The 23,068-nt window shown below is 62.8% G+C and overlaps 4 protein-coding genes across 10 annotated transcripts in view; 3 read left to right on the top strand and 1 right to left on the bottom strand.

Annotated features, from left to right (window-relative positions):
• The window catches only part of LOC122199939, a 42,275-nt gene extending 33,478 nt beyond the window's left edge, over positions 1 to 8,797 (top strand). Inside the window, exons 7-8 of one of the 3 annotated variants that reach the window (XR_006193663.1) lie at positions 5,533 to 5,660; positions 6,787 to 8,797. The gene's annotated coding sequence lies outside the window, so the exon portion shown is untranslated. Of the gene's footprint in view, positions 1 to 5,532 lie in introns of all 3 variants that reach the window. The other 2 variants (XR_006193662.1, XR_006193661.1) reach the window with 2 other exon arrangements.
• OVOL1 (ovo like transcriptional repressor 1) lies at positions 121 to 11,055 on the bottom strand. 5 transcript variants are annotated; one of them, XM_042905331.1, is made up of 5 exons: positions 9,634 to 9,858; positions 8,827 to 8,870; positions 3,071 to 3,288; positions 1,048 to 1,237; positions 121 to 750 (listed from the first exon to the last, which is right to left on the bottom strand). In XM_042905331.1, exons 3-5 carry the CDS (start codon positions 3,200 to 3,202, stop codon positions 455 to 457), a joined length of 618 nt encoding a protein of 205 aa, XP_042761265.1. In that variant the 5' UTR covers positions 3,203 to 3,288; positions 8,827 to 8,870; positions 9,634 to 9,858; the 3' UTR covers positions 121 to 454. The 5 variants fall into 5 exon arrangements, with proteins under 5 accessions (XP_042761265.1, XP_042761264.1, XP_042761268.1 ...); XM_042905330.1 differs by lacking the exons at positions 8,827 to 8,870; positions 9,634 to 9,858 and adding an exon at positions 10,994 to 11,055; XM_042905334.1 differs by lacking the exons at positions 8,827 to 8,870; positions 9,634 to 9,858 and adding an exon at positions 10,412 to 10,808.
• Positions 11,056 to 14,471: 3,416 nt separating this feature from the next.
• On the top strand, positions 14,472 to 19,215 carry LOC122201363 (translation initiation factor IF-2-like). The gene is made up of 4 exons (XM_042907224.1): positions 14,472 to 14,690; positions 15,009 to 15,141; positions 18,254 to 18,392; positions 18,504 to 19,215. Exons 1-4 carry the CDS (start codon positions 14,472 to 14,474, stop codon positions 19,213 to 19,215), a joined length of 1,203 nt encoding a protein of 400 aa, XP_042763158.1.
• Positions 18,868 to 22,758, top strand: AP5B1 (adaptor related protein complex 5 subunit beta 1). The gene is made up of 3 exons (XM_042906636.1): positions 18,868 to 18,894; positions 19,237 to 19,408; positions 19,512 to 22,758. Exons 2-3 carry the CDS (start codon positions 19,259 to 19,261, stop codon positions 21,996 to 21,998), a joined length of 2,637 nt encoding a protein of 878 aa, XP_042762570.1. The 5' UTR covers positions 18,868 to 18,894; positions 19,237 to 19,258; the 3' UTR covers positions 21,999 to 22,758.
• The last annotated feature ends 310 nt before the right edge of the window (positions 22,759 to 23,068 follow it).

Genomic DNA, 23,068 nt, shown 5'->3' with positions numbered 1-23,068 from the left:
CGCGGGTTTGTGTCTCCGTGTGGGGAGGGCAGAGCCCCCCACCACGGCCCTGAGCGTTAGATCCCCCCACCACCCCCCCCAGGCAGCTGCCAGTTCCCCCACCGCCTCGGTGTGCAGGGAGCTCTTTACTCTGTGGTCCTCGCCCCTGCCCTCCAGAGGGCAGAGAGGGGATCTTCCGGCGCCTCCTCTGGGAGGGAAGTCCCGTCTCTAGGTGTGCTCTCCTTCAACCTGAAGGCAGCCTTGGCCTCACGGCCGCCCCGTACTCACACGTGTCTGCCCAGGCTCGGCCCGGAAGACAGAGATGCAGCCGCGAGCAGAGCTCACTCGATGTGGCACCTGAGTGAGCACGTGTGCTGGGGGGCTCCGGTGGTCCCCATCGCCGTGTCCGGCAAGGGGTGGCGGCGGGAGGACCGGCCAGGCAGCGGGGAGGGGGGCCCAGGCCGGGCGGCACCGCTCACAGGTGGTGGTTGCTCTGTAGCAGGGAGGTGACGGTGCTCTGCAGGGCCACGGCCACCTTCTTGGAGGTCTTGCGCAGCAGCGGGCTGTCGGGGTGGTGCTCCTTCAGGTGCAGGACGTGGCCCTCCTGGCTCTCGGACGTGCAGCCACACTCCTCACACACGTACAGCTTGGCCCGCCGCTCCTTGTACGCGTACTTCTGCTGCACGCCGTGGATCTTCTTGAGATGAGACTCCAGGGAGCAGCGCTGCGTGAAGGCCTTGTCGCACAGGCTGCATTTGTAGGGCCTCACGCCTGCAGGGACGGGAGGGCCGGTGTCAGGGTCCTGACAAGGAGCCCGCCGGCAGCTTCCCTGACTCAGGAAGGCCGGGCCACCTGACACCGGGGAAGAGGAACAGAGGAGGCCCGTCCGCCTCCGGCTCCCCGAGCGGCCTCACCGATGAGCTGAGGAGGACCTGGGGCCTGAGCTCCGAGGCGCCCCTCCGAGGCCGCCCCGCCGCCGAGGCGAGCGGGCATCGCCACGGTCCCCCGCGTGGCCCTGGCCGGGCAGAGTCTGGGTGTGCTCGCTCCCAGCCAAGGGGCTCCTCTTACCAGTGTGGGTGCGGACGTGTCTCTTCAGGTCGAATGTGTCATTGAAGCCCTTCCCACAGTAGGTGCAGAGGTGCCTCTTGACGTCATTGTGACACTTCATGTGACGATTCAGCATGCGCTGGTAGGTGAAGGCCTTCTGGCAGATGTGGCAGGTGAAGAGGTCACCGCCGGCACTGTCCCCGAGGGTCACCTGCAGGCGAGGACGGTGTTGCTGACAGATGACCAGGAGCCGTGGCTGCAGTCCACACAGCAGGAGGACACAAAGCCACCCCCGCCTCCCGGGGGGAAGCCGCGCTCCACACCTCTGGGCCCCCAGGCCCGCCGTGGTGGGGCTGGAGGGCACCTTTGGGTCAACGGTCGGGCCTCCTGTCCGGTTCCCAAATCCCCTTTCGCGGTTGCCGCGCGGCCCCTTTGCCTTCTCGGGGGACGGGCAACTGACTACCTGTAGAAACAGCTGGTTCACCATCACCTGGTAGAAAGGTGAGCTCCGATCTGCGGCTCTACACCTCTGCCCTCTGACCTCACTCTCCGAGGGGATGTCCGCCGCGCGGGCCCTACGGCAGCCCCCCTCGGCCCAGCCTGGAGGCCCCCGGCTTTGACCCGAGCCAGGCCCACCACAGCATGACTCGAGTCCCTCTGCCTCCTCACGACTCTCTTGCTTATAAACCTTTTCCTTTTTCTTTTTTTTGTGATTACGGAAAACCTCACGTCTCAGCTGTGGAAACGAGTGCCGTTTTAACTGTCATGTAGGGCCGGTCTTGCTTTATCTTTCCCTCCCAGCCTCCCCCCGCTGCCCTGGATCATTGGAAAGAAAACCCCGGCCACCCTCTGCTCCCCGGGCACCTGTCCAGCACCTTGGCCAGCACGGGGAGACGTGGTCTCCACCTTGGCCAGCACGGGGAGACGTGGTCTCCACCCTCCGCCTCGGTTACCGTCCGGAGGTCGGTCGTGCTTTGCGGGCGCCTCGGTTGCCGGCACCCCCTCCTGAGCTCCCCGGGCACCGGGTCACCCCGTCACCCCGCACCTCCCCCTCCACCGCTTCTGGCACTGGGGCGATGCCGCCTGTTGCTAACTAGTCGAGACCTTTTGGGTCAGGACTCGCTCCTCTGGCACATCTGCCATCCTGGGCCCTCTGCTCTCTCTGCACGGCCTCCCTACCCACCAGGATCCACGGGATGGGAGGGAGGCCCGCGAGGGCTCAGGGGCACCGCGCCGGCTCTCTGGCCAAGCACCCGGGACACGTGTGGCTGGTCTCCCTCTAGTTACAACACACACTTGGCCCCCACGGGGAAGAGAGGAAGGAACAGCATTGCACTGCCAGCTTTCTTCGGCCCTTCGGCACAGAGAAAAGGGCTACCAGAACCCTGCCACTACATCACCGCTGGCGGGTGCTTCCGGACCCTAGAACTTTCAGGAACGCGGGGCCTAGCCAGGGACAGCCCTGCTGTCTGCGCGCTCCTCGAAAGCAGGGGCCCACGCTCCTCACTGCCCCCGCTGCTGAGCACAGCTCCCCAGCTCTCGCCCCAGACACGGGGCCTCATGCGGAGGGGGCCGGAAGTGGCACACCCGGGGAAGGTGGAGGCCGCCGGGCACAGGCCTCAAGAGACAGTTAACCACCAGGTGGACTCCAGAGCTCACTCCGGATGCGGCACGGATGGGAACCCAGGAGAAGGCGCTGGGCCGGGCTCATGTCTCCATGGGACTCGCTTTTCCTGGGACTCGCAGAGAGGTGGCTCCCCTTGAGGCCAGAAACAAAAGGAAACAACCCCTGGAATGGCCTCCAGAGGGTGGGATGTCTCTTGCACCCCGCTGCTCCTTCTCAATGTATGACACTGTCCCATCGGACCTGCTTCTCTTCTTTTCCGTCCCCATCTGTGCCTTGCTGGGTTCACTTCTCTACGGGACCCTGGAGCCAGATGCAAGGCCAGCTACTGCCTAGGTCTCATTTGTGCCACGTCTTGTGGGCCGGACACAGGACTATAGACATGCTCCTGGTCCTTGGAGACAGTGTGAGGGTCGGTACCTTCATTTTGGTGCGCAGGAAGCCGTGGTCTCTGCTCTGGGGGTCTGCCAAACGACTCATGTCATCAGAGGGCAGCTGGGCTACCACGCAGGGCCCAGGGGCCACACTATAGCTGGAGTCCCGAAGGCTCATGTCCAAAACCAGGGGGCAAGACGGGGGTTCAGCCACTGACGGCTCTGGCTCCCGGTAGGGCTGCGGTGGGCAGAAGCCCAGACTGACTGCAGAGAGAAGAAATGCCAGGTGAGGGGCTTGGTGGGGAAAACAGGACCCTGTGGGATTTCAGGAAGGTTGCCTGGCAGCGGGCTGCCCCTTGCAGGCAAACGGCAGAGCAGGGCTGCCCCCGGCCCATACATGCTGCGCCTCCCTCCCGCCCCATTAAGGTAATTACAGGTGACGCCCGCCAAGCACCACAGCCCACAGGCCTGCCCGCTGAGTAATTTGTGTCTTAGCGGAACTGGGAGGACCCGACCTGCCCTGCCAATTATCCCTCCAGAGTTGTCTGCCTGCCCCACCTGGGCCAGTCCCTCTGGATTCCGGGCCTCATCCACGCTCCTGCGTGGACAAGGGGCACCACTGGAGGCCCTGGGCCCAGGGATCCACCCCTGCCCCTGAAGGGTCCCTGGTGGCCTGAGCCACTCTGGGCTTCTTCTTTGGGCTGCTGGCCTGGGGTGGGGGTCGGGGGGGGGGTTGAGTGGTCCTCCAGGCTGGCGGGTGTCGCTGTTGCCAGCCATCAGGGTTCTAGGCTCCCCACTCCCACTGGCCAAGCTCGGCAGGCAAACAGGCCAGGTGAGGTGGGGCAGGGAGGAGGTCAGGGAGCAGCAGGTGGATGCGGTGTAACAGTCTCCTGGGCGGCCTGCCCGGCGGTTGCGCAACCCTCCCCTACAGCAGGGACCGCTTGCTTGCTCGTGGCCCAGCGAGGGCTGGGCTCCCAACCTCCGCCCTCCGAGGCGCCGATACCTGGCAGTCCTTTGACGTGGCCGCTCCCCACGGCAGACACCTCACACTAAACGGGGCCAGAGAGGCTTGGCCCCAGTGCGGAGTAGAGAAGACGAATGGCTGCCTCAGTGACACACAGGGTACGGGTCTCAGAGCCGACAGAGCTGGGGCAAACTAGCTCATGTTTTCACTTATCGGTATCTTTCCTCCCAAAAGGCTAAACTCTATTATACAGTTGACCCTTTAACAGTGCAGGGGATAGGGGCCCTGACCGCCACCCCCCCCCCCAGCCTACGGTCAAAAGTCCGAATAGAACTTTTGACTCCCCCAAAACTTAACTACTCATAGCCCGGAAGCCTTCGCGATAAGAGATACAGTTGACTAACACACATTCTGTAGGTTACATGTATTATAACAATAAAGTAAGCCAGAGGAAAAAAGTGTTAGTAAGAAAACGGTAAGAAAGGGGAAATGCAGGGGCGCCTGGGTGGCTCAGTCGGTTGAGTCCGACTTCAGCTCAGGTCATGATCTCGCGGTCCATGAGTTCGAGCCCCGCGTCGTGCGCTGTGCTGACGGCTCAGAGCCTGGAGTCTGCTTCGGACTCTGTGTCTCCTTCTGTCTCTCTGCCCCTCCCCCATTCATGCTCTGTCTCTCTCACTCTTAAAAATGAATAAATGTTAAAAAAAAAAAAATTAAAGAAAGGGAAAATGCATTCACTGTACTGTATTTATCAGAAAAAAATCCACATAGAGGTGGGCCCGTGCAGTTCAAACCACATTGTTGTTCAAGGGTCAGCTCTGCTTAAAGCCCAAAAGCTAGGAACATTTTCCAAGCTTCAAAAGGAAAGGTCAAGAAGGGTAAAGGAAGGAAAGGACAAAGGTCTTCAGGGAGAAGGACTCAGGAGGCTGAGTCAAGGTCTCAGACACGAACAAGGCCCTCAGCACCCCCTGCCCCAGAGCTGGTGAGACAGAGAGGACCAGGACCCAGGGAGGGAGGGGTGGTCCCAGGGCAGGAGGGCCACTGCCCTCCCGTCTTCTCCCGGGACACCGCAGGCAAGGCTGGAGGTGGAAGGCAGAGGAACGTACTGATGGAGGAAGGGTGAATATGAAAGCACCCAAGTTTCGGGAGAGGCCCTGGCTCTCGCCCCCTCAAAACACAACAAAGGTCTGACAAGGGCAGAATGCGCCCGCCTGCCGCCCAGAACCCGTTCTGCTGGCACTGGCGTCTGCCTGTCCAGGGGACTTTGATGAGCCACCTCATTCCGGGAGTTGATTCACCAGTGCCTGGCCCTGGCCTGGCCTCTGAGCTGGCGTGGCGCCTCTCTCTGAACGCCAGGAGGCTGGACATCAGGCCCGAGCTCTTGGGGTCCCTCCGGCCTGCCCACAGCGATGGCTGTCTGTGTGCACAGGAGGGGGGCTGGGGGAAGGCAGGGGTGTGTCTATCCCTCCCCTTCTGACGCCGGTTTACCAGCCACCGGCTTGGCCAAGAACTCAAAGCTGAATGACAATTTCCATTTCTCAATCCAGGTAGAGACAAACAGAAACCTCTACCGTCTTCTGTCTCTCGGTATCGCATAGCCTGAGCGAGGCTCCTGAAAGCTGGAGCCCGGCCACACCGCCTGCACAAGGAGCGGCAGAGGGAGGAGTGACGGCAGGTGAGGGCTAACCAGTTTGTTCGTGCTCAAAGTGAGTTGTCACTTTGGCTCCCTTGCTCCACTGACGGGGTGGCGGTGAGGTGTTCACGGCTAGGGTTCCAAGTGTCCAGGCCGGTTTGGGAGAACACCCGCTTCCCGCGCCCGCCTCTTCCGTTCCACAGAAGCCTGGCAATGCTGGTGCTGGGGAACTGGGGACAGGGAGCGAGCCTGCCCGGTCTGGCCTCGGAGCTGCCTCTACCCTCAGCCAGGGGCAGGGGAGGCCGGACGCACCGCCACTCGGCTGCCAGGGTGGGGACGTTTGCCTCATCCCATCCACCCCGCCAAACCTGTCTTCCCGCCACCCCCGGGAGCATGGCCCTGCCGCGGCCGCACGCACAGGGCGTGCTCAGGGCATGCCGCTCCTGTCACTGGGTGTCACTGGGTGGCCGGAGACAGGAAGCAGAACTGGTCGGGCCCTGCTTGTGCTGCTCTCTGTCCCCTAATTAGACGTTTCCGGCAAGGCGGCGTCTGTGGCTACTCATCGCCCGCCCACAGCTGTGGAGAATGGCGAGGCCGCACCAGCCTGGCCCTCTCCCTACTCCTTCAGGGGTTCGCGGGTTCCCCTCGTGTTGGCCCAGCTCGCCTCCACTGGATGATGCCGAGAGCCGGGCCGGGAGCAGTTTGCCACCCGAGGCCCTTCTCCTCCTTCCCCCGGCAAGCCCCGCCTCCCTCGGACTGAGAGCTGCTGGCCAAATACTGGACAGAGGGCCAGGTCCTACCCCTACCCAGCAAGGCCTCAGGTCGGGGCCGGGCACGGGGCCCGGTGCCGGCTCCCCAGGGAGAGCAGGTAAAGCAGATGTGAGGACCCAGCCTCTGACCACACGGGGGCCGGTGCTCGTGCTGACCCGGGGTGTGGTTAAGTCAGCTCTGAACGGGCAGGGACAGCGTATCAGCACGGCCCAGGTTGGTGTTATCAGGGAAGGCAGGAGTCCCCCGTGCCCATCTCCCCCGGCCCCAGCAGGTCAGCTCTCGATGCCCGAAAGGCAGCTAGTGCCAGCCAGGTGGCAGAGGCGGGCGGCCCTGGAAACACAACGGGCTGGTTGCTCAGCGCATTGTGCCCGCTCTGAATGCCAAGTTTTTCTCTCAGGCAGTATCTTTTCCCCCTTTCCCAACTGCCTGTCGTGCCGTGGCCACAGCCAAGCTAACACGGAGCACCCGAGCCCTCACACCAGGGCGGATGGCCCCGACCGGCCGTGAACTGTGCTTCCCTGCGCGTCCTTGCCGCCCTTCTGGCCACCACAGGGCCGCGCGCCCCTGTGGGACACCACCCTTGTCAGAAGTAACCATCGGCAGTGGCCACCCTCCGCTCTGGTCCTCCCTGCGCCCGGAGGCCTTGCCCTCACCTGCTTTCTTTCTGGGACAAATGGTCTGGCAGGAGTCTGCCTCGGGTCACCCCAGCCTGGAGCGGTTTGGCAGCTTTGGGAGACGGCGCCCCATGGGACAGGCAGGCGCCCCATCTAGGCCACTGCCCGGGCCCACGTTGCTCTTCTGTCCCCATCCATGTCTGGCTTTCTATGCTCCCTGCCTTGCTCCCTGGAGAGTGCGGCAGACGCGTCCTTCCTTCGCTGCCAGCACTTCCCAGGAATGACAAGAATGATCCTCATTGGAGGCCTAATTTCCCCCCGCCCACACACATATACTCTGGGGCCCAAAGATGACCGAGAGGCCTGTCCACCGCGGCCGGACAAAAAGCGGCTCCCTGGGACAGGCATGTGCTGGCGAACTGGCAAGATAGACAAGAGAGGCCCCAATGCGGAGAAGGGGGTGCCTGGAAGAGGCCCTGGGACACCCACATCTGGGAGCACCTCATTACAGCTTCTAGGCTGTTTCCGGGCTCATCTCTCTACCCTCAAGTACCTTCCTGGCTTTTCGTTGTTCCTCAGCAGGGGCTTGGCGTACGGGGTTTCCCCAGCATCCCCTTCAGTGCAAGACATGGAATTCGGGCCCTGGGTACAGGTGCTTGGAGTTCTCCTCAAGAAACCAGCATTAGTCCCAGCATATTAATACTGACACTACAAAGGAGCAACGCTGGGGGCGGGGGAAGTGAAGGGCTCAAGGCCAAGCTCTTGGGCCCAAATAGGTAGCTGTTAATCTCCCTTCCACTATGACCTTTTAGCCCCATGTGCCCACTTCTGGGCTTTTTCCTCAGCTTTGGAAGGAGAGTGAGGCCAGGGAATGGTTCTGCCCTGGGGGTGGGAACTTCTAGAATTGTGTCTCAGGGAGAGAGGCTGGAGTGCTGGTCAGACTGGAGCCTTGGGCCTTCAGTCAGTAAGAGTGCCTCCTTCCAGGCGCTCTCTGATGCTTTAAGGGTCTCAGAGGGCCCTGGCAGGAAGGTCAGACCTCAAGTATTTCGCTCTTCCCCAGCTTCGGCCCCCCCTCCCCCAGTGCCTCTCACAGTGGGAATGGGGTCAATGCTTAGCTGGTCACAACGTGCTGAGTCTGTGAGGTGGGGTGAAGGAAACGTGCCCAGCCGGCTCCTGGGGTCATGGTCGGCTAGTGATGGAATGGCTCAGCCAGGGGACAGGCCACCACAAAACACACTCCCCACTCTGCAGCCAGCTGAGGCACCCAAGCGTGGCCCGAGAACATTCCCTTTCTCATTTCCAAAACCTGTGGGAAAACTCTCCAGTGGGCCACATGGCCTTTAGAGGCTAAATTAAGTGCTTTGCCTTCTACCCTTGGCCTCACCCCACAGGACTCTCCCTCCCCAAGACAATGAGAGCAGATTGTCACCTGTGCCCTCCAGGTTTTGACCCCCTACCCAACATCTGGGCCAATCCCCTCGATCCTGTGTGAGAGGCCTGCACATCTCCCCTCACCTGGACAGCAGCAGCGGGGGGGGGGGGGGGGGGGGGGGGGGGGGCGGGCACAGACCACCCAGAAGCCTTCCTCATCACCCGCTGGGACAGCCCCTGGGGAGAAGCCTCCCCCACCACTCCCACTATGGCCACCAGGACCGTGGTGGGGAAAGGTGGGGAAAATCACCAGGATGCAAGGAAGTCAATGATTTGAACGAACGGAATTTCTTTGTCCTTTGTAAAAGTCAACACATGATCTGTTACTGATTGGGATGTGAAATAAAACTAAAAATAACAGCACACCGAGTCTCCTGCAAGGCTCAGCTCACCTTTCACACAGTCCAAGTTCAGTTTATCAGATCCGAAGGAGCAGCTAAGCAGCAATGCAAACACAGGTGAGGGAGGAGGCAGGAGCGAAGAAGGGGGCTCCGATCCTCTCCCGGCCCTTTGCGGGTGGAACAGCCACCCCGCCAGGGAACTTAGGCAGGCAGGAAGCTATAAACAGCATCCGGGGCCCACACCCTAATCCACCTCAGGTGAGCCGGCAGCTCACTTGCCTTTTGTCTCAGTTTCCCCTTGTTTTAAGGAGGCCGTAGAAGCAGCTTTAAGATAAGGTTAAGCTGGGGAACATCCCCAGCGCCACAGGCCATTGGATCCTGGCAGATCAGGCCACAGAAATCTCATCACTACACCCACTGTCTCCACCAATTTCTTCAGGAGAGAAACTGAGGCAAGAGCCCTCCCAGGGCCCCTCACCGCCCTCATTTCACCACTTTCCTACAAGGCCTGGGGCGGTGCCAGGGAGCCTGCAGATCAAGGGTCAAAGTCGGTTGGTTAATTACAACCTCTCCCCCCACCCCCTTGGAGGCTCCGGGCAGGGTGTGGGGAGGGGGAGCTCGGAAGGAAGCTGGCTTTGTCCTGACCAAGGGGGGCGGAGGAGGACAGAAGGCACGAATGTTCTCAAGGCTTCCAAAGGAAGATGCCATTCGAGAAACAACTCGGCTTACTCATTCAAAGTTGACTCCGACGCTGTCAAGGCGTCTTCCAAAAACAAGCTGGGTGCACCAGCTCCCCCCACCCCGCCCCCGCCCCGGGGCCTGGTCCCTCGGCTGTGGGATGGGCTCCTTGCCACTCACACTTGCCACTCAAGTGTGTCCTCCGCGAGGCTGAAGGAGGCGCGTTTCTAATAGCGGTGGGACCGGATCCCACCTTGGTCTTCAGGACAAGCGGGGTGCGGCCGGGCGCCTGCCCCACGGTCTCCGCGAACTCTGCGGGGCGGCTAGCCGGGAGCCCCCCTCGGCTGCCCGACCCTCTCCGCGACCTTCCGGCCCGCAGAGGACGAGAGGCGGCTTAAACTGCGCCTTGTCTTACATTTCGCACAAATTTCGGCAGAAACTCCAGCTCGCTCCCTGCTCCCCCCCCCACCCCCCCGGAGTGGCATCGCTCCAGTGCCCTCCTCCCGCCTCATAAAAGTCCCGGCTTTGCGGATTTACGACGTGAGAGTGGAGGGTCGCCTGAACGGTGACACACCCCGTTGCCTCCCTTGCGCCTCGGCTCGGGCCGGTGGAGGGGAGGGCGGCACCGCGCGGGGCCGCGCGCCTCGGACCCGCCCGCCCCCGGGCCAGTGGCGGGGCCTGGGAACGGCTCTCGCCCCCTCCCGGCGGCCCCCGCCCCCACCCGGCGCCTCCGCCGCCGCCCTGCCCTCCCCTCCCCTCCCCTCCCCCCGCGCCGCGGGCTAACGGGGCCGCGGCCGCTTAAACATTAAATCGGGCGCCCCGGCTGCGCCGGCCCCCGGGCGCCGCGTCGCTGCGCCCCGCACGCCCGCCGCCCGGACGGGCCTCCCGGCTCCCAGCCCGTCGGGCGCCCCGGGCTCCAGGGCAGCGGAGGGCTCGGGGCCGCGGAGCGGCGCCTCACCTGGCACGTAGATCTCGCCGCGCTCCTCGTCGGGGAGCTCGCTCCAGTTCCTCTTGCACGTGGAGACGCACGGCTTCTTCACCAGAAACGCGCGGGGCATTTTCGAACCCTGCTCGCCCGGCACCGTCCGCTTCCGTAACCAGAGCCGGGAGCCGTCCCACCTTTCCCGGGCCGAGCCGGAGGCGGGGGAGGGGAGGGGGCAGTTCAGGGAAGGAGTCGCCCGAGTGCCCCCGCGTTCCTCGAGGAGACCGTGCCCGGGACGGCGCGCGCCGGTTTCCAACTCCGCGGGGCCGTCGCCGCCCTCCCTCGAACGGAGGCCCTCGCGGCCAGGTGCACCGGGCGGCGGGGACAGCGGCAGGTAAGCGTCTCCCAGATCGACTGGCGTCCCCCGCGGCCGCTCGGGAAGTCTTAAAGTGCGAGCCGGACGGACGGGTTCACGCTTTATTGGCTCGCGGCGGTGTGTGTTGGTGGCTGGGGCGGGGTGGGGGTGGGGGGGTTGATCTGAGCTAATTAGCTTGGAGTATCCCGGGGAGCGACGGCGCATGCGTTGGGAAATAACGGTGACAACCACCTATTTGTTACCTGTCGAACCGGTTTCCATTCCGCTGCGGGTGAGGTGGCCTCGCGGCCTGGGCGGGGTGGCCGGGCGGGGGCGGGGGGGGGGGGCGGCGCAGGGCACCCGGCACCCGGCTGCCCCGCCGGCCGCGCCGCCGCCCTCCAGGGACCTCCCAGCCGGGAATGCTAGCGTTCGCAGACGGAAGCTTCGGAGTTTCGGAGGGAGCAGAGGAGGGGAGGGGGCAACGTTATTTGCACCGGCGCTCGCACGCTCCGCGGGTGATGAAATGAAACTCGCCCAACGGGGCCCGGGCCCGGCCCCGGCGCGTCCCGGCGCCTGGGGAGGCGCGAAGCCGTCGGGCGGGAACGCGCGGCCCCGCCCACACTTGTTGAACCGGGCCTGGGCCCAGGCGGCCCGGTTCCCGAAGGCCTGGCTGAGCAATTCGTGCTTCAGCCTAGAGGTATTCGCCGGGCTCCGGCTCCGTGCGGGAAGGCACGCGAGGCGTGAGTAGCGTGGGGAGGACGCGGCCGCGGTGCAAAGCGGGGAGTGCCCTCCGAGAGAGCAGATCGGCTCATCACTGCCCAGAGCCCGCTTTCTGGCCAGGGAAGTGCCGAAGGCTTCGTGGAGGAAAGGGCGTTTAAACCGGTCTGAGTCCACCGAGATCCCGAAGGACCCCAGCGCCTTAGTCACTGGGGCTTACACACCTGCAGACACCCTCATCCTGGTCCCAACTGGCCAGATTTCAGTGCAGCCAGGCCGAGGCCCAGGCCCTCTGGAATCAGACCCAATCTACTTTGCCTGGTTGCAGCCACTGCAGGCAGGGAGCTCCTGTCTGCTTCCCCCCCCCCCCCCATAGCCCACCCTGGGCCGAGGTTCAGCCTGGGACACACACCCTCCCCCTCACCCCCCAACCATTCATCATGCTCTGCCCAGTCCCCAGGCTTAGCTGGAGGGAGGCCCACCCTCAGAGCCCTTGTTGGCTTGTTGCCTTCGGTGTTACTGTGGCGCTTTGGCCCCGGGCCATGACTGGGCTTCTCTTATCACTAAGGTCAGGAATGGGACCCCTTCCTCTTTTTAGCTCTCCTCCTACCCCCCTATAAAATAAACATTTCAGAATCTCTACCACACATACACCTTTCTCACGTATTAAATGTTTGCTGGAACAGGTTAAGAGGAAACGAGTCTGATAAATGAATTCACTCTATTCAAAAGCCAGAAGTCCAAGAGGAGCAGACCGCTGATGTCCGACTTCCGGGCAGGCCCTGTGCATTGCCCCGCCCCCACTCCCAGGACTTTCTGGGAGCACCCCCTAGGTGCGTGGGGAGAGTGTGGACTTCAGGAGCAGATAGGCCCCCTCCCTCCCTCCCTGGTGGGGCCTGTGAGTTTGGCCAAGGGGCTTTCCTCTCCCCGCCTGTTTCCTAATGTCTATCACCTGAGAATCCTGTCACCTGCCTCCTGGGGTCACTGGCCTCTGGCAGGCAGTACTGTTAGCGCCTTCGCCCTCCTCTCCCAGGGCTCTGCCTTCTTGCAGCCCAAACATACTTTGATAGTCCTCCCCTCTTACCTGCACCCTTGGGTTCAAGTGACATGACTTGAGTGCCGGCCGCGGACTTAAGCGTTTGAATAAATCCTGGAGAAACATCATTGACCAACCCTGCCTAGGAGGTAAATTCAGCTAATGAATTCAACACTTACTGAGCATTTCGGTTGGTGCCAGACCCTTACAGGGGCTCATCACCCAGTAGGTGCTTCGTGGAAACTATGACGAAGTCTTCACCGATGACCCCGGACACGAGAAGCATAGTCTTTCTCGTGGAAGGGGGGGCAGTGAGGAACAACTCAGATGTCTCCACTTGTGAAAAGAATGTCACACAGTGTTTGGAATGAGGCCCCGGGAGGGAGGGATATTCATCCATGGTTTCCGCTGCCCTATCTACAACTGTTGCCGGCACATAGTGGATTATCAATAAATATTTGTTGAATGAACGAATATCTGGTTTTCTTGACTCACGGGACCCATTCAGCCTTTCGCGTTCCAACTCTTGGTAGAGGCATGGATACAGAGCAAATTTATCATAAGGAAAGCGATGGGGCAGGTTCAGTGATAAAAGGCTGTCAGGGAGAGAGAGAGAGTGGTGGGGACCATGGAGAATGTGCCTATCGGAAGGGTGTAGTAGCAATCATGTCATTTGAGCAGAGAAACCCGGTGTGGCCCCATCTGTCCATTTTGGGAAAAGAAGCCCCCCCCCCCCCCAAATATCCAGATTTGTATGTGAAATATACCAATTTTTAAAAGCTGGCTCGATTTTTTTAAAACCATGGAACGAGTCAAACACAATACCTCTGTAGGGCAGATGGGAGCCATAGACTGCTGGCATGTCGCCTGTGGTTTGCGAGCAGCCCTGGAACCAGACGGCGTGTGTGAACTTGGACGAACACCAGGCTAACCTGCGAGCTCCATGAGGGCAGGCACCTTCTGCTCTGTTCACACGGCATCCGTTCGATATTATTCGTTCAGTCCTTAAGCCAGTCAACGGATACTTCTCGAACACCCACCATTGGCTGGGCACTGGTGATTCTATGACGCGAGGCAGACGGAATACTAAGGAAACTTTTAGCGCGGTGCACGGCTTCGGTGATGGGATAGTGACGGGCCGGGGGTGCTGAGATCTAACCAGGAGCTGTGCAGAGCAGGGAAGAGCCTGACAGTTGGTGCAAAGACCCCAGAGCGGGAGTGGAGTGAGCCTAGTGTGCGTGAGATGCACAGAAAGACCAGGCAGCGATATTATCAAGGGGATGGGAGGGTGTGGGAGCCGAGGTTGAAGAGGCAGGTGAGCCGTGTCATGTGAGGCTCAGAGTGGTGGGAAAGCCTTGGGGTAGGCTAAGGGGAACGGAGTATGTGTGTCCGGGGGAGGGTGATGAGGGTGGCCGTGGGGAGACCAGTAAGGAGGCTACTGCAGTTGTCCAAGCAGGAGGTGGCCTGGGCCATCTGCTAATGGAGCCGTGAGCTCTGATTCTAGGCATTCTGAGTGGACATCTCTCGTTGGGGTGGCGGACAGGGGTGTAAAGAAAGCCAGAGCCCCAGCAGGCAAGCAAGGACCGTGCTCCCCTAAAAAGTAGTGGCCGGCTTCCGCCTTTGGTGCCCTGAGAAGCCCAGGGAGGGCCGAGGCAGAGTTGGATGGAGAAGGCTTGGAACAACCCCTTCCTGTTCTCAGGGAAAGCTTAGCAGGGGAGCCGGGACGGGGTGCAGGGAGGGGGCAGGGCTGGGAAGCACAGAGGCTGAAGGTAGAGGGCTTCTGGGAGATGAGATGTGCTGGGAGGAGAAGCAGGAAAGGGCCGGGAGTCGGGCTGCCCCAGACTTTTAGCCTCCGGGGACTCAAGCCAAGCCGCCTAACCTGGCAGGGCCTCAGTTTCCACATCTGTAAAGTGGGGCTCCTGGTTCCAGCTCTGTTCCTCCGAGCGGTCAAGAGACGCTGTTGATTTGTTTTTGAGCAGCCTCTAAGAATGGACCCAGCCTTAGAGCAGGCCGATGGGGCCCTGGCCACCAAGGCCTCTGCTCAAAAGGTGGCCCTTCCGGCCCCATCTAGCAATGGCCTCGGGGAGGCCGCAAAGCCCTCGACAAAGTGGAAGTGCTGTGAGGACACCAACTCCCCCATGTGTGCTGAGGTCCTGCCCGTGGGCCTGCAGCCCTCCCACGGTCATCGTGGGCAAAAGGCTCAGCAGGTGGGGCTGGCGGGGGGACAGTAGGCAGAGGAGGAGGCTTCCTGGGCCATCTGGAACCTCTGGAGCAGTGCAGGGAGAAGCCAAAGCTTCCTGCTGGAGGAGACCAGGCAGCCAGGTGAGGCTCACCACTGTGGCCACCAGGCTTCACTCCGTCCTTACTGCCCATCGTGAAGACTGGGACTGTCAGCTCCCAAGTCCTCAGCACCCAAGCCCAGAGTCATCTGCCCCCCGCCTTTCCTCACCCTACACATCCACCCACGGGCAAGTCCCCTCCGCTCCCAGATCGTCCCGCATCTGCCCACGCCTCCGTCTCCACAGCTACCACCCTGGTCCAAAGCCCTGTCACATTTCACCCGGCCACGGGACAGCTCCCGCCCCCAGCTAGCTGTCTCCCCTCGGCTCAAGCCCTCCCGTGGCTCCCGTGGCAGCTGGAAGAACGTCTTGGAGGCCGGTGCACCTTGATCGCATGCTGACCTCCTGACACACGCGTCTCCCTTCCCGTGGGCTCTGTGTGCCCGCGTGGCCCGCCACCCACCCAGCCTGCTGAGGCCTGGTCCCGCTGAGGCCCCTCCTCCGCTGCGCCTTCCACCCGGAAGCCTTTTCCCCACCTGATGACTGGTTACCTCTTGTCATTCAGGTTTCGGCCAAGTGTCCCCACTTCTGAGAGGCCCCTCTGGCCACCCTAGCTAAATCCTTGTGGCCCAGTCATCTCTGGTCCATTACCCTGTTCTGTTTCCCTGGAGGCATCTTTTAATCCGTGAAATTTTGGTTTGTCAGGTTTGTCCGTGACCCTCCCCCGCCTGGCCCCTACAATGTAAGTTCTGTACACGAGGGACCTCTTTCTTTTAACACTATTTTGCTAGCTTTATTTAGATATAATTTAGGGGTGCCTGGGTGGCTCAGTCAGTTAAGCATCTGACTTCAGCTCAGGTCATAATCTTGCAGTTCGTGGGTTCGAGCCCCGCGTCGGGCTCTGGGCTGACAGCTCGGAGCCCGGAGCCTGCTTCGGATTCTGTGTCTCCCTCTCTCTCTGCCCTTCCCTGCTCGCACTCGGTCTCTATCTCAAAAATAAGCATTAAAAAACTTGTTTTAAGGGGCATCTGGGTGGCTCAGTCGGTTGGGTGTCCAACTTTGGCTCAGGTCATGATTTCGCAGTTTGTGGGTTCGAGCCCCGTGTCAGGCTCTGTGCTGACAGCTCGGAGCCTGGAGCCTGCTTCGGATCCTGTGCCTCCCCGTCTCTCTGCAGTGTGCCCCTCCTATGTTCATGCTCTGTCTCTCTCTGTCTCTCAATAATAAGTAAACGTTAAACAAATTTTTTAATGGTTTTAAGATAGAATTCATATACCATAAGTTCCCCCTTTTAAAGTATATACTTCAGGGGGTTTGGTGTCTTCACAGAGTTGTGCAGCCATCACCAGTCTTCCAGAACATTCTCATCACCCCAAAAGAAACCCCGTACACATTAGCAGTCCTTCCCCTTCCTCCCTTCCACTAGCCCTTGGCATCTATTACTCTGCTTTCTCTCTATGGATTTGCCTATTGATATGTTCTTTTTTTTTTTTTAACATTTATTCATTTTTGACAGTGAGAGAGACAGAGCATGAGCAGGGGAGGGGCAAAGAGAGAGGGAGACACAGAATCAGAAGCAGGCTCCAGGCTCCGAGCTGCCAGCCCAGAGCCCAACCTGGGGCTCGAACTCACGGACTGAGAGATCATGACCTGAGCCGAAGTCGGACGCTTGGACGCTCAACTGACTGAGCCACCCAGGCACCCCTGATGTGTTCTTTTTAAAGCATCCCTGTATACCCAGCGTTGGGAAGATGGGTCGGTCATGTCCCCATTTTACAGATGAGAAAACTGAGGCTCAGGACCCCTCGGAAAACTGACTTTCCCTTTCTAAGCCTTGTGTCTAGTGTCTTCCCCAGAGCTGGGCTACGCCTCTGGGGAGGATGGAAACTCAGCAGGAAGAGAAGGAGTGAGGTGTGAACATCGAGTAGGGAGTTCTGAGCAGGGAACCTGGCTGCGGCCCACACCTCTTGGCTGGGAGGCCACTTTCCAGGGCAGGCCTGCAGACTGCAGATTCAGGGAACGTTTGTGCTCTCAGTGCTGGTGGGCCGAGCTTAACTCTCTGGCTGGCCTGTGCCACAGGGGAACAGGGCAGGGACATCTGCACCAGCAGGTAAGGAGAAGGCCCATCCCGGGACCTGGACACCCGAGAGGGCTGAGGGCAGCTGGTTGTGGAAGGAGGCCGAGTCAGGGGCATGGAGGGGCTGTCTGCTGAGGTCCAGGCTCCACCTCTTAGGAGCTCTGTGACTTTGGGCTGGTGACTGTACTTCTCTGGGCCTTCCTTTCCTCATCTGTGAACGGCACCCACCCCCAGGTAGCCCAGGGCTGCTGTGAGCTTGGGAGTCCATGTGGATGTGGCCACCACAACATCGGGAACCACACATGGGTTCCCTCCCTCCGGACCCCTGGCCCCAAAGGAGCCAAGGCTCAGAAAGGCTGGCGACTGTCCGAGGCTGAATGAGGGCCAAAGTCAGTGGTGGATTTCCTGACCCTTTGAAGCCTGTCTCCTTAACTGTAAAAGAGGCTTAATAATCACTCCTCCCTCCCTGTGAGGGGTGAGGGCTAGGGGTATGTAGTTATCAGCACCCTCTGGGCCTCAGACAGGGAAACCAGACAGGCTCCTTGTTACCCCCAAGCTGACTTCCCTCTCAGGGCTGCTCTCATCTTGGCCTCTTTCATCTTAGGTTTAATTAGCCAGGCTGCCCCACCCCACAGTCTCTTGGGCGGGAGTCATCACTCCCATTTTATAGATGGGGAAACTGAGGCACCTAGAGGGAAGTGGTTTGGGGCTGCCGCCTGTGAGTCAACTGTGGACCCAGGGCCCAGAGGAGTTGGGACCGGGCTTTCCAGCTGGACCTGTCCCTGGGGGTGGCTCCCTGTCTCCATCCCCCTGGCATCCCTGGCACCGTGGGCACCCAGACAGCCTCTTTTCCAGCTCTCTCTACCCAACCACTCCCTATCACCTCCCATCTGGAGGGCAGCAAGATGGGGTAGGGAGGGGCCTGCGAAGACTGGAGAAAGGAGAGAAACTAGTTGGCAGCGCTAAGGTGGGGGCTCAGGTCTGTTTCATCTTCAAAGCCGGCTAATTAGAGCCAAAGGCGTTACCGTAGCTGGTGGGGCCTGAACGCCCGAAGTTCTGGGCCCTGGAAGCCAGCAGTCAGCGGGGCATCTGCAGTGTGGGTCAGGGGCCCAGGAGATGCTGCTTGATGAGCCCCAGGCGAGCCCCTTCAGTGCCGCCAAACAGCTCTGATCCAGCCCCTTGAAAATCAAGAGTGCTGAGTTCGTGCACTGCTTGCCCCCAGGTCTTCAGTGGCGAGGTCTCGGTTTCTGAGTCCGTGCTAGACATGCCGTGAGCCCGGTGACCCGCCAGGCCCTGCCACTCTGCACGTCTGCATCCCGTTGTTTTCCGGCTTCATGGAAGCTTATGGCCTTGCCCTGCCAGCTTTACGCTGGCTCGGCTGCTGCCGCAACCCTTGCCGACTGTGGTGTGGCCTAAGGCAAAGGTCAGCGGCTTCCGCCCGCCGTGACCCCGGCGCCGGCTCCGCGCCCCCAAGCCGAGCGGGTGGGGGACCCGGCCGGCGTCGGAGAAGCGAAGCCAAGCCCTGAGGCGCCCGACCGACCGGTTCAGCCGGGACTGTGAGGAGCACTTCCTGCGGGCGCCCTGGGACCGCACCTTGCACACCCCCCCCTCCCCCCCCCAGCGGGCACCCTGGGAGTCCAAAGACCCGCACCCCACGCCCCCCGCAGGGTGTGGTGCGCCGAGACGCCGGCGGGGGGCGCGCCGGTTGCCATCCTCGCCGGCCCGGTGGGCGCCGTCCACCCGAAGGCCCTGGGATCGCCGCCCGCGCGCGGACCGGACCCCGGCATCCGGGAGCCCGGGCCCACCCAATTCCACCGCCTCTGCCCGGGCCTGCGGCGGTTTCGGGGAAGGGGGGCCTGCGCGCAGCGGGACAGTTACTCAGCCCCAGCGAAACCGGCGAGTCGGCACCTGCTGGCTGGGCGGGAGGGGAAGGCGGTGGCCCCGTTACGGCCCCGCCTACGCCGCCCACGCGCCGCGCGCCCCGCCCCGCCCCGCCGCGCGCCGCCGCCCGGAAGGAGCCGGCCGGCCCCAGTGCCCGCGGCGGCTGAGTCAGCTACGGTGAGAGCTGCCGGCCCGTTACCGCGGGCGCCGGGGGCCGGGGCGGCGCTGTGCTTTCGGTGCCGGCCGCGGGCGGGCGGCCTAATGAGCTCTCGGCACGCACCCCGCGCCGGCGGCCCTGCCCCGCGGGGACCCTCGGCTCCCCGCCCCGGCGTCACCCCCGAAACTTCTCGGTTTCATCCCGGGATCCAGGCGCGGGGTCTCCGCTGGCGTCTGCGCGTGGCAGAGGGCAGCTGGGATTTGCGAGGCGGCCCCGGGGTGGCCGTGCCCCTTTGGGGTGCAAGCAGGTGCCCGAGCGCCCTCTGGCGGCCGCGAGCCTGATCCTCCCTAGCTTCTTTGCAGGGGACCTGCGTGCCGCCGGACCATGGGACCCCTGAGCCGGGAAACCTGGGCGCAGCGCCTGGGCGCCTTCCGGGCCAGCCCGTCCGCCTTCATGGCAGGTCCCGAGGGTGAGGACCTGGGTCGTGACCTGCTGAGCGAACTGAGAAGTGAGAAGCTGAGCGAACAGACCAAGGTAGGCCCTGCGTGCGCTCCCTGCGCTGACCCATCTGGTCACTTCAGCCCACCGCGCCCTGAACCTCATTTTCGTGATTCCCACCCAAATCCCCCATCTCCAGGTTTCTTTGCTGGCCCTGAGCCTGGAGTATCCAGCCCAGCTGTGGCCGGACGCCACTGCAGCCGAGGCAGCCGCCACCTCCCTGTTGGACACCCTGGTCCTTCTACCCCCACGGCCCTCGGCCCTGCGGCGGCCCCTGCTGCTGGCGGCCACCACAGCCCTGGTGGCAGGAGATGCGCTGGGCCCCGCTTCGGAAGCCTCCCGCCGGCTCCTGCCCCTTCTTCTCGGCTTGGCCTCCGGCCGCGATCTGGGGCGAGGCTTTGGCCCCGCCTCGGAGCAGCGCCCCCTGCAGGCCACGGCGTGTGAGTGCCTGCGGGAGCTGGAGAGCTGCAAGCCCGGGCTGCTGGGGGGCTGCCTGGGGCTGCTGCGGGGTCGGCTGGGGCAGGAAGGCCCGGTTCAGCCGCTCAGCCTGCTGCTGGCGCTCGCTCTGCGCAACACCTTGGTGATACGGGCCAGGGCCAGGGCCAGGGCCGGCCTGCAGGGCCTGCTCATGGCTGGGGATACTCCCTCTGGGGGTGATCCCTGGAACTGGGCGCTAGCCGAGGAGGGGGATGCCCGCCTTCAACCGCAGGCACCCAGCTGGCCAGCAGCGGAGGAGGAGTGTGGCCTTGCAGTGCTGGAACCCACTCCTGAGGAGGCCCGGGAGCTGCGGGCTGCTGTGGCCCAGCTTCTGGACACTTCCTACCTGCTCACTCCTGTGGCTCAGGCCCAGCTTCTGTGGCTGCTGGGCTGGGCCTTGCGGGGTCTCCGGGGACAGACGCCAGTGCTCTTCAAGCCGCAGTTGGTGCGGCTGCTGGGCACGGCGCAGCTCACGCTGCTGCACGCGGTTCTGGCGCTTAAGGCAGCCTTTGGGGAAGCCCTGTTCACGGCCCAGGATGAGGCCTTGCTGCTCCGCCGGCTCACCGTGGCCGCCCAGCACCCGGCGCTGCCCCTGCCTGCCCACCTCTTTCACCTGCACTGCCTTCTGAGCTTCCCCGAGAACTGGCCCCTGGGCCCCACAGGTGAGGAGGCCGCGCCGCTGCTGCTGGGCCCCCGGCTATGCCGCGGCCTCCTGCCCAGTCTCCTGCACGACCCGATGGCCCTCCTGGCCCGCCTGCATCTGCTGTGCCTGCTCTGCGTGGAAGATGAAGAAAAGGAAGAGAAAGGCCAGGACCGGAGCCCCCGGCATTACCTGGAGGAGCTGCTGGCTGGCTTGCGGCAGAGGGCAGCCCTGGACGGGGGCCCCCGGGCCTCGGCCACCCTCTGCTTCCAGGCCTCCTACCTGGTTGTTCAGTGCCTAGCCACGCAGCCTACGGTGCTGACACCCTTGACCCACGGACTGGCCCGGCTGTACCGAGCCCGGCCGGTGCTGGCTCCGCATTTTGTGGACCTCTTGGATCGCGTGGGCCCGGAGCTGGGGGAGCCCCTGAGAGTGGCGTTGCGGCAGGAGGTGGTGTCCAGGCCGGGCAGGGATGAGGCCCTTCGTTGGCACCTGCAGATCCTGGCCAGAGTGGCGGACGGGAATGCTCAGAGTGCCACCCTCGGCTTCCTGGGAGCCGCAGCTGCGCACTGCACGGACTGGGGCCTCCAGCAGGCCCTGCTCCGGGTCTGCCGGGCCTTGCTGCGGGCGGGTGTTGGGGGCGGCCCGGCCGACTTGCTGCAGGCGCTGGCCAGGCAGTGGGAGGACCCCGACGGGCGGGACCATGCCCGCCTCTACTACATCCTCCTGGCCCACCTTGCGGGGCCCAAGCTGGGGGTGGCCCTGGGCCCCTCGCCTGCTGCACCCGCGTCGGCCTCCTCCCTGGTGGCCGAGAACCAGGGCTTTGCTGCGGTGCTGGTGGTGCAGGAGGCCCCGGCCCCGATCCGGCTGAGCGTGGGGCCCCGCAGGGCGGCGGGCCCGGGCCCGGTGCTGCAGCTCCGCGTGGAGGTGCTGGAGCCGGCGTACTCTCTGGAGCTGCGCTTCCGCGTGGAAGGACAAGTGTACGCGCCCTTGGGGGCCGTCCACGTGCCCTGCCTGTGCCCCGGCCGCCCTTGCCGTCCTCTGCTCCTGCCTCTGCAGCCCCGACGCCCGGCCCCCACGAGGCTGGACGTGCGTGCCCTCTACACCACGCCCACCGGCCTCACGTGCCATGCCCGCCTGCCGCCGCTGCCCGTGAACTTCGCTGACCTTTTTCTGCCTTTCCCCCAGGCCCCCGAGGGGGACAAGCTGGGCTTCTTCGAGGAGCTCTGGGACTCCTGCCTGCCAAAGGGCGCCGAGAGTCGCCTCTGGTGCCCTCTTGGGCCACGGGGGCTGGAGGCCTTGGTGTCCCGCCATCTGGAGCCCTTCGTGGTGGTGGCCCAGCCCCCCACCAGCTACCACGTAGCCATCCGTCTGCCCCCGGACTCGAGGCTGCTGCTGCGGCTGGAGGCGGCCCGGGAGGACGGGGTGCCCGTGGCCCTGCGGACCGATGACTGGGCTGTGCTGCCCCTGGCTGGGGACTACCTCCGTGGGCTGTCAGCTGCTGTCTGAGCCTGGAGGCCAGGCCGGGTGGGAGCGGGACGAGGGAGGTGGCCCTCACAGGGTCTTGTCCAAGAAGGGCACTGAGGGCCAGGACCCAGTCCTGTGGGTCCTGTCTTTAAAATAACCTACGTTTCACCAGTGACTTTACTGGTTTGTTTTCTTTTGAACCCCACTTGGGGGCACGCACACTGGGGCGGGGGCGAGAGGCTCCGGGAAAACCTCCAGACTAGGAACCCCCACCCCTACTGCAGGGGCCCAACGTATCTTTCTGCCCCGGTATGCTGGGCTTCTCCAGAATCCCTGCCCAGCAAGTGGGAGAAAAAGTGTCCTTGTCGTCTCTACTTCCCAGAGTGGGGCCGGCGGTGGCCCGGAGCCTTGCGGCAATTTAGAAACGAGGGAGCTGGATTTAGGCCTCCTCACCTGGGACTGGTCCTTTCCAATTCCAGAGCTTTGCCGGGTGCCCGCCCCGGGGAGCTCCGGCTAGCTAGCGCAACGGACCGGACCGGAGGCCAGTCGCAGAGAGGGCTTAGCAGCTCCTTCCCGGGAGGGGGGCTCCCCGTGCTGTGTCGATTGGAGCCAGCTCTAGGAAGGGCCTGTCAGTATATTTGGGGAGCTAAGACAGAAAGGCCCCATAACGTGGGCTAAAACTAAGCCGACTCTCCTTCACTGCAACCCGACCTGTGGACCTAAGAATCTTCTAGCTAAGAAAAACTAGTCCCTTTGTTCTTTCTCCAAATGTGCAAGACAACTTTGAGTTCAAGTGTATTGGCGCCGACCCTGCTGCCGGGCACCAAGCTGGTATTTTCCACCTACGCTGCCTCATTTCATCCTTGCAACAGCTCGGTGGGGCCCCACAGATGAGGAAATCTGTAGGCCAGAGGGGTTGAGTGATTTTCCTGTGGTCACCAGCTGGTTAGTAATGGTGTTTCGTCATCTTGGAGGAGGCTGCCATCACCGCACCGTGAGGACAGAGACCTGCACGGATCACAGGGCGGCGGAGTCCCCAGGCCTCTCTGCCCTGGGCCAGCCCCTGGGGTGGCGGTGGGGGGTTGTGGTCCATCAGCGGTGATCAATCAGCA

This window comes from Panthera leo, chromosome D1 (genome assembly GCF_018350215.1).
Source record: "Panthera leo isolate Ple1 chromosome D1, P.leo_Ple1_pat1.1, whole genome shotgun sequence".
NCBI classification, from domain to species: domain Eukaryota; kingdom Metazoa; phylum Chordata; class Mammalia; order Carnivora; family Felidae; genus Panthera; species Panthera leo.
Note: the sequence above shows the minus strand (reverse complement) of the source record. Positions and strands in the feature narration are given on the sequence as shown.